We start from the raw sequence: 10,211 nt of genomic DNA on the forward strand, positions 1-10,211 counted from the left end.
AGAGTGTTACTTGGTGACATCACACTGCAACATTGTGATAGCAAAGAGAATGTTGCAGACATCGTTACCAAACCACTCAGTAAAGAGCTTTTCGAGAAACACCGACAAGCTCTTGGTTTGACGCAGAGGAAGGACACTCCCATTAAAGGGATGTGATGGAATGTAATGCTCAGTCCTTCGATTCCCCAGAATCATCATTTTGAGGGAAGGCCTACTTCATGATGTTGATCTTGAGAGAAGGTGTTGAGAGATCATGCTCAACATCATGTGATCATATGTGCATAGCACTAATACTTATAGAGTGCTATAAAGGAAAGGGTTAGATGCCCTAACCCTAACCCCAAATGGGTTTCCCATTGAGCTTCTCATTCCTCCCACAGAGCTGCAGCAGCAAACTTCGGGCTCCAGGCACGCCCACGAGCTCAGCTAGATCCCCGCAAGCATTAGATACACCACCCAGGATTTGAGAGTGTTCTCAATAGAAGCACAATGGAAGAGAGAGAGAGAGAGAGAGAGAGAGAGAGAGAGAGAGAGAGCCAAAAGAGAGCATACACAAGTTTTGGTGGGTGTAGAACACCCTAATCTTCTATCATCCATATATATGTGTGTGTAGAACACTCTAATCTTCTATCATCCTATATATATGTGTGTGTGTTTGAGTATTGTACATAACTGCGGTTAAGGCATAGTGGCCTTTAACCCCCACAGAAGTAAGGGGGTCTAGGAGGTTGATAGCTCTCATAGACAGGAGATCTGAGGGTCGCAAATAGCCACTAACCCAATAGTTTAACCTATATATGATCCATAGTTGGCTTGATAGTATGGATTCTAAAGGATCTGCTATCGAGTAGTTGGTCAAATCTACATGGTGCACTATATAATAATCACCCCTCACTTCTTGAGTCATATGAGATCTTTAGTGCTCATAGTAATCCATTCAGGATCTATCTAGATCACCATCTAAGTTCTCTCTTGAGAGTGCATGGGTGGACAACACAACATCCATTAGTTGTATAAGCAATTTCGGTATATAAAAATTTTTATTCTATCTAGTTTTCCAATGTCTACTTGTGTTTTGTGATTATGTTTTGGTGCATGCCATGTTCTTTCATGGATTCCCCAACAAAATCACACCACTATGCTACCTTTTCATTGACAGCTACCTAAGCCTCACTAGCAGAAAGGTCCTCTCTTTTATACCATTACACAATCCTACCCCCCGTCTACTCAACAAATTCGTCGATGAAGGAGCTCAGAAAGGCCCTTTCGAAACCTCATAAGACAAATTAACTATCATGTGTCATGGTTCCCAACAAAAGGGGCATTACATATTTGTTTCCTAATGCCTCTCAATCAACCTTTTAAGAATTGGAACCTAGGACCTAAATGTGGAGGTGCTAGAACTTGATATCAAAGAAGGAAAGTAGAATCATTACTGTGCAAGCTAATGAAGAGGTGCTAGATTTTGACAAGTCGAGAAGGAAAGTAGAATCATTAGCTTCTAATTAGGTTGACCTAGAAAAAGAGTCTTCTCTTACTAATGTGCCAATGTTGAAGGCTCCCAAAGAAAAAAGAGAATGGTTCACTTTGTAGGAGACACAATTAAGACATGACAGGGTTTTTGATGGATCATTGGCAAAAAGCTAGGGTTTTTGATGGATCATTGGCAAAAAGCTCAACTTCATGCCTGGCAAAGCCCTTCCGCCACTAAATGGTGCCCATCTTGCCCTTACACACCGAATGCTCAAGTTGCAAACCTTCCAACCTACCTAGATGCCACTTCATGCCTGCCATTACACACCGAATGCTCAAGCTGCAAACCTTCCTTCCTACTTGGAGGCCACATCACTAAAGTGGACGCCATTACGCACCGAATGCTCAATCCTTCCTACCTGGATGCCACGGGGCAGACCCTTCGGGGAGCAGCCAAGCTTGACCGTTCTCGGATTCAGGGATGGGCACAGGGTAAACCAACCAATCACAAGCTGTTCCAGGCAGCAACGACAAGCTTCTCAGTGGGCAGGCAGCCCATTACACAAATGGGCTCTTCAAATTTTGTATGCAGTTTCAAGCTTGCGGCGATCTGTAAACAGCCTAAGGGGCATGCATCGGCAGTATGCACCCGATTTGGTTTATGGCAAGCTATGTAATTTCATCTCGGACGAGGGAGGGTGCAACCTCTGCTAAGTCGCAGCGAAAGGAGGGGTGGAGACAGAAGAGGAGGCTTGGAGTGAGGCAGCGGCGGTCGTGGGCGATGGCGATGACCCTTTCTGGGCGGGAATGGCAACTCGACCGCCCGAGGTGCTGCAATACTGGGAAAGGGCTAATCGATAGAAGACCCTTAACTACATTCCGTCAAAATTTATGGGCTCGAAAATTTTGGCGGAGGGGCATCCACCCGCTTATCTTATTGAGGTATGAGAAATTTAATGAAAAGCTCTAGATGGATACGTCTTCAAAATGCTCGTGTTCAGATCCTGCAGGGCAGAGATTCGCACCAACATCAGTGGTCACACTTCGCGGTCTCAATTACCCAGCACTTGACTGAGGCGTACTTTACGAATCCCTCCCAGTACGCAAGGAGCACAGTAAGTGTGCGATGAGTCTGAACTAAATGATTTGCACAGGTTTAGAGTTAAGCTTAGTCTGACGAGTCCCTGAATGTTAACAGACAAACACTCCAGATTCCAAGCATGAGGAAACACTATGGATAGACAGCTGGTACAATCCCGGTTGGGCTAAATGCATCTTCGAGACAAAGGATAAAGCATCCAGTAGTCCCGCCCGGTCAAACTCTGAAGACCGTCACTTGATGGAGGAGCGTGGCAAGGCCAGCTGTAGGGCTGGAGTACAGGTGGATGCATCTAATATGAACAGTGGCTTGGAGATACTTAGCTTAGAGGAGGCACTCACTTCTTTGGAACGGATGCCCCAGCCACCTTCGGTTGAGAACTTTACCTGCATCCTGCATAAGTGCAGAGAAAAGAAAAATCTAGCGTATATCAAGCTCTTGCATGTCTATATGTGCAAACATGGGCTGGAAGATCACAGATCCCTTGGGAACTACCTCGTCCCAATGTTGGTGCAAGTCGGAAGCCTATGCGATGCTCAGCAGGTTTTTAACGGGTTGGTTGATCGGAATGTCTATTCTTGGACTTCTCTCATCATAGGTTATATTGAATCTGGGGAGGCACAGCACGCCCTCGACTTGTTCCAGAAAATGCAAAAGGATTGTGTACATCCTAGCAAGTATACGTATGTGGCGCTACTGAAGGCTTGTGCCAGGCTGAAAGGTACGGAAAGAGGCAGAGAAATACACACAGAGATTTCCAGAAAGGGTTTGGAAACAGATGTTTTTATTGGCAACACTTTGGTCGACATGTATGCTAAATGTGGCTCACTTGCAAAAGCACAGCAAGTGTTTGACAGGCTTGCAGCTCGAGATGTAGTCCCATGGAATGCACTGATCTCAGGATATGCTGAGCTTGGGCTTAGTGAGGAAGCTCTGAAGTGTTTCGAACAGATGCAATTAGAGGGTGTCTCTCCAAATGCTTTCACATTTGTTAGCAGCTTGAAAGCTTGTGGCAAAATAAAAGCCATAGACGAGGGCCTAGAAATACATGTTGAGATTGCCAGAAAGGGGATGGAAATGGATCTTGTTGTTGGCAGCACCTTGGTTGACATGTATGCCAAATGTGGCTCACTTGCAAGAGCTTGGGATGTGTTCGACAAGCTTCCAGTTCAAAGTGTAGTCTCATGGAACATACTAATTGCAGGATACACTGAACATGGGCTTGGTAAGGAAGCGCTGAACTGCTTCGAACAAATGCAATTGAAGGGTGTCTCTCCAAATGCTCTCACATTTGTTTGCAGCTTGAAGGCTTGTGGCAGCATAGGAGCCATAGGCAAGGGCCAAGAAGTACATGCTGAGATTACCAGAAGAGGGTTGGAAAGAGATCTTTTGGTTGGCAGCACCTTGGTTGATATGTATGCCAAATGTGGCTTGCTTGCAAAAGCACGGGAAGCATTTGACAGGCTTCTGGTTCGAAATGTAGTGTCGTGGACTGCACTAATTGCAGGGTATGCTGAATACGAGCGTGGTGAGCAAGCGCTGAACTGTTTTAAGCAGATGCAAGTGGAGGGTGTTTCTCCAAATTCTCTCACGTTTGTTTGCAGCTTGAAAGCCTGTGGCAATACAGGAGCCATAGACAAGGGCCAAGAAATACATGCTGCGATTGCCAGAAAGGGGTTGGAAAGAGATCCTTTTGTTGGCAGCACCTTGGTTGATATGTATGCCAAATGTGGCTTGCTTGCTAAAGCACAGGAAGTGTTTGACAAGCTGCTGGTTGAAGATGTAGTCTCCTGGAACACACTAATTGCAGGGTATGCTGAACATGGTCTTGGTGAGAAAGCACTGAAATACTTCAAGCAGATGCAACTGGAGGGCATCTATCCAGATGCTGTCACATTTGTTTGCTGCTTGAAAGCTTGTGGTAGCATAGGAGCCATAGACAAGGGCCGAGAAATACATGCTGAGATTGCTAGAAAGGGGTTCGAAAGAGGCCTCTTTATTGGCAGCACCTTGGTTGATATGTATGCCAAATGTGGTTCTCTTGCAAGAGCACATGAAGCGTTTCACAAGCTTCCGGTTCGGAATGAGGTCTCATGGAATGCACTAATCACGGGATATGCCCAACTAGGAGAAAATGAAGTTGTCTTTGACATGCTCGAGACAATGAGACGAGAAGGCATAAAGCCAGATGGGGTCACATTCCTTGGTGTTCTTACTGTGTGTAGTAACACAGGTCTAGTGGATAAAGGCCAGAAGTATTTTGAGGCCATGAGCAAAGATTGTGGCGTTAATCCAACTATTGAGCACCACATTTGTATGGTTGATCTCCTTGGCCGTGCAGGCCAATTAGAGGCGGCGATAGCTATTGTGAAGAAGATGCCTTTTCATCCTAATCTTGTGGTGTGGCATACTGTGCTGGCTGCTTGTCAAAAGTGGGGTTATGTGGAGCTTGGAAGACATGCCTTTGAACATGCAGTGCAATTGGATGAGAAAGATGCTGCAGCTTATGTCTTGATGTCTAACATCTATGCCGATGCTCCCATGTTGGAGGACGAGCACAAGGTTGAGGCAATGACAGTGAAAGGACAAGCATGGAAAAAGTCAGGACCAGGTTTGTGGGGTGATATTGGTGGAATTCTGCATTCATTTTTGTTGTGGGATACAAGACATTCACAGTGAATGCTTGTAGGTACCAATAGGGACCTACAAGTGCGAGTGAATGCTTGTAGGTGCCCATAGACAGGCTCTTAACAAATTGTTCCCTTCATGTTTCCTAAAGGCTGAGCAATGAGGTTGAGGTCCCCAAGCATCATGCTTGACTCATCACCATCTGTATCCTTGACTTCCTTCAATGACTCTTCCATTGCATATATTTCAGCATCTTGCAGATATGCAGTCTCTTCCACTGTGTTTCTGAGACCACTTCAATTCAGTGATTCTCTCGGAACATTATCCACATTATTTCTTTCACCCAATAACTGAGCTGACTTTGGTTGCATCTTGCAATCTAAAATCTGAAATTCTGTCATTCAAACACCTTGCATTTCTTTGAACTCTTTTAGGGCAGGTCTTTTAACCGATTGAAGATATCAAATAGGAGGACTAGAAATTATCATCAATCAGTATTACTTGCTAGTGGTGATGCTGATGGAATATAGGGATTACATGGCTTGGTCCTACAAGGAAATGAAAGGGATCTCCCTTGAAGTTGCAGTACATACCATACCGATTAGGGAAGGATCCAAACCTCAGGTATGTGGACACTATAGGACAAATATCAAATATGGCACCCATGCCTATGAAGAACTAGAAAAGTTACTGGATGCTAGTTTCATTTATGATATTGAGCATACCAATTGGGTGTCACCAATTGTGATTGTTCCTAAGAAAAACAAGAAGCTAAGAATATGTGTGAATCTCAAGAATGTTAATGCAGCAACAATCAAAGATCACTACCCCCTACCATTGACTGGTGGATAGTGATAGTGATGAGCAAATAAATGCAACATGCCACGGAGATATGTCACAGAACTTGAGGACCCTAGAGTCAAGAGATATTGAGGCAAAGCAAATGACTATGCAGGATGCAGGTACAAAACAACTTGATGCCCAAACCAGTGTGAAGAGCTAGCAATAGATGAAACAATACAGCTTGTATGGCCACGAGTCTCAAGTTTGCCATGTCAACTGATGCATACAACTTCCTGCAATCAAAGGGTCTAGGAAATCTTTTTGAGAAGCTACAATCCTTCTTATCAACACCTTCTATGATAGGATACATTTGTCAATTTACAACATCATATAAAAGCAGAGAGGTGGAGAAGGATAAGTACGGCACAGTAACATATAATGAAAAGCCCTTACAAATCTACCTCAGTAGATCCACTATGCAGGAAGCTTTCTCATTCCCAAAGGCACAAGAAGAATATCCAAAGAAACATTTGGATGCAAGATTCTCTGAGATTTAATATTTATTCTCACTTAATACAAAGTCACAAAGCAGGGGTACGCTATGATATGATTTTGAATCCCATATGCAAAGAGGCAGCAAAGTTTTTGGCTAACATTTTTAATCATACATGAGTGAGAAAAAATTACATGTCAGTAAAAACTCTTACACTCCTTGGCAGGGAAAAGCTATAAGACTGGGAATTGGAGTTATTTGCTAGTGTGGAATATCAACTATGATAGATAGGATTCGTTCTAAAGCAGTGGTTTTCTATTACATGTTCAACTCTTATATAGGTTTATTATCCTAAAGGGATGAATGAGTCCTTAAGTCACTAATGATAGGGATTTGAGGCCCCAGTGCATTGATTCAAATAGAAGAAAAACTAATGAAATAGGCTTCATCAAGTTGTCCACAGTTGGAGGGATGTAGATGAAAATATTGCAGCATTGCACATAGAGAATTGGGTATCCCTATCATCCAACATGTGGAACTGTAGGGTAGAAAGGAGATCAAACACATGGATTTACCACCTGCAAATGAGGATTGAGAAGAGAATTTAGTGGAACTTTAATAGCACGGATTATTTCACTTCAGTTTGAGAATCATTGTTTCCCATAGGGGCGCTCCCATCTCATAAAGCCCAACGTTACATTATGATATGGTTTCATGTCTCTCTTCTTCCTTGCATTGTCATGTTCATATTTGCTTCTTCCCTGACATACCTCTAGAGATACATGGGGCATAGCTGACTTGCAGAGATGAGGGGCTAAGAGTCAACTATTTAGGAGGAGAGAACTCATGGATGCAGGAGGGCTGCATGTTGCTTATAGGCCGCCTTCCCATAGAGCTGAAAGCAGAAGCATTCCACTGGGAGTGCGTGCATAGGCAATGGCACCAACTGAGGCCTGCATTGTATATATAGGCCAAGGTGTCCTAACTCGTAGGACATTGTGCTACGAGTAGGAAATTAGTAGGAGCTACTGGCTCGCTTGATGGTAATCCTTTTCTAGGCATAGAGGGGCTTTCTTTCCGGAGTCGGCATTTCTTTCTGTTGAGTCTTGTTTATTCTTTCTTGTGCTTCTATTACTGTATGTGTCCATTCAACTGTAGTCCGAATTCCTCATTGTTGGGCAGATATTCGACATGCGAAGCTCCGTGCACAAGGGGGTGCAAGCCCAGCGGTAATATTTTTGCAACAGCCTGACCCTCCCCTCATCAACAAGCAAGTGAAGATTTGAACCCAGTTAGAGCTAAGGAAGTGGAATCATTTGAAACGATTCTTGTTGCTTCCCTTGCAAAGATTAAGCTGGTCTTAATGCTATCCATACACAGGCTCCACTCAAGGTCCGAAAACATTGGCGTCAACACGTCAGTGATCAGGTCCTCCCAGATTTCCCCTTATGTTTGAATTACGTTCCAACAAACTTCAGAACTCCTAGAAATAAGGACTTGTTTCTTTGAAACAGTTGACCCTCTTTGGCATGTGGCTGGACTATTGCGCTGAATTCAGGAGCAGAACACATAAGGTTCCAAGAAGACCATCAAGTGTTATCAATATTTTTGCAAGGTTTGGGCTGCAGGTGTTTTCTACATTCTCATAGATAAGGAATATGTTGGTTACATAGCCCACCGCATTGGCTGATTGCACCTGCTCTTGGGTTTCCATGGGCAGTTAGCCTGAACTTGGCAAAGGGCAAAGTTTTCTTGTCAGTGCCTCATGGATAGCTGATCTAGTATCACTATTTTTAAAGCAGCACATGGAAGGTTCTTTGTTTGTTTGTTTGTTTGTTTTTTTTTGGGGGGGGGGGGGGGGTGTGATTCGTTACGATTGTGACACAACTTTAGGAATATTCTGACTCAGTTTGTGTCTAGAACTCTGCAAGTAGTCCGATACCAACCTCCCTCTATCCATGGTCACCTTTCCAGCTTGATGATAAGAAGGATAACTGTATAAATCAGGGAGTCTCTGTCTTTGTTGCCAGCAAGAATCTTTTTTTTAAAATTGAGACTTAAGAGAGCTACAATGTGCTGAAGGAAAAGAGATGACCTCCTTGTCCATTATTTTTCTCTCTCTGTCCAACCCCCTTGTTTGCTATGACAATGCTATGCTCATTATGCTCTGCAGGAAAGCCAGATGAAGATAAGAAGAGCTTATGGAGCAGCGGCTATAGTCCATGATGCTCTGTATATGATTGGTGGGCTTGATGGAAGGTCCTACATCGACTTGGTAAGCTGCTTGCCTTTTTTGTTGTTCCAATATTGAGGTTGTATTAGCTACATATCCTTGATTTCTATTTACTGCTCTGTGATGCAGGTAGCACTTTAAAGACTGGTTGGGAAATTCTCAAGGATGCTCAGGTGGGTAGGCGTTGTTTTCTTGCTGGCACAGCCTTGGCATAGCGGTCTCCTAAGCTCTGCCTTAGAAATCCTGTAGAGCAGCTTGGTTAGGCTTTGCCTACCTTTTACGACTGCGATTTTTCCACTCTTGTAACATTTTGACTTGCAAAGCCAAGCTGGTTTCTAGATCCTGACATTTGTGAATGACTGAGCTTTAATGCTGTGCATTTTGGCCTTGGGAACGTCCCATCCAAGAAGATGAATTGTCAGAGTAGTGGAAGGTGTGTAGATCACTTCATGAATCAAAGGTTTGGATCATTTTTGTACGTATGGGCAGACACCTTTAAGAGCAAGCTCATTAATTGGATCCTTCCCATAGAATTGAATCATTTCTCATGATATTGTGGGCATATCACCAATTCAAGTTCATGCATATTGGACTTGCTCATCATGATGCTTGTTATGTCTTTGCCCACTTGTGGACTGGATGTTCATCAACAACTGTGAAAGTGGTAAATAGCTGAGACATATGTTGATGAAGAGCTTGACCACTATGCCTTGCATAAATGCATCATTGTCTTGATGAATTGGCTGCTTACAAGAACAAGCATGTCAGTGTAATCACTAGCTTTGTCAGAGAGAATATCCAAGATGCTTCCCCTAGCATTGGCAATGCTTGTAGATGGAGGAAAGGACCTTGACAGAGCTAGGTCACTCGTTGTCTTCAAATCTTTTCCTGCAAGTAGTGAGGTACAGCGAAGTGAATGTTTATTGAAATTAAGTTAAGTATTTCCATTGAAGTCAAAAAAATGCAGCCTGCTCTTATCATATGTAAATGGTGCCTGAGAGGAAGCAAATGATAGCGGTAATTATGTCTTACAACTTTGTATGAACTTTGTAACTGTTCATTAGTTCATCGTTATGGAAAAAAAACTATTATTCTATAATTGAAATAAAACCTTGTTTGCACAAATGTCAATGAGTCATAGGCTCATAACAAAAAGTGAAGTATAAGATATGTTCTTTCATGGCTGGACAAGTCTTGACCATGATAGTCAAGGGAATGCTTGCTTAGAGGGACTAATGCTATTTGATGCCTCTCTTGGATGTGGAAAATGAAGTATTTAGTCCGAGTCTTCAAAATGTTGCCACATTATTCAACCAATGTTTTAATGAGTGTTTGCAAAGCTACCATTGCCTTCTACTTGTTAAATGAGTGGTATGGTGTGAAATTATATCTAGATTCATCTCATGTCTATTGGTGATATAAGATTCACTATTGATTAATTTGTTCCTAAGGCACACAAATTTTGATATCGGGGAGGGGGTGGTACATTTCTAAAGTTGTAT

The 10,211-nt window shown here is 43.1% G+C and overlaps 1 protein-coding gene across 2 annotated transcripts; it reads left to right on the forward strand.

Annotated features, from left to right (window-relative positions):
• Positions 1-1,890: 1,890 nt before the first annotated feature.
• LOC147898226 (pentatricopeptide repeat-containing protein At2g33680-like) lies at positions 1,891-9,294 on the forward strand. Of its 2 annotated transcripts, XM_087379088.1 has the most exons (4): positions 1,891-2,588; positions 2,672-5,183; positions 8,650-8,751; positions 8,839-9,294. In XM_087379088.1, exons 1-3 carry the CDS (start codon positions 2,418-2,420, stop codon positions 8,700-8,702), a joined length of 2,736 nt encoding a protein of 911 aa, XP_087235214.1. In that variant the 5' UTR covers positions 1,891-2,417; the 3' UTR covers positions 8,703-8,751; positions 8,839-9,294. The 2 variants fall into 2 exon arrangements, with proteins under 2 accessions (XP_087235214.1, XP_087235213.1); XM_087379087.1 differs by lacking the exons at positions 8,650-8,751; positions 8,839-9,294 and having other exon boundaries at positions 1,892-2,588; positions 2,672-5,605.
• Positions 9,295-10,211: the final 917 nt, after the last annotated feature.

Source organism: Dipteris shenzhenensis, chromosome 9, assembly GCF_047967505.1.
Source record: "Dipteris shenzhenensis isolate YYH24624 ecotype China chromosome 9, Dip_SZ_1.0, whole genome shotgun sequence".
NCBI lineage: Eukaryota > Viridiplantae > Streptophyta > Polypodiopsida > Gleicheniales > Dipteridaceae > Dipteris > Dipteris shenzhenensis.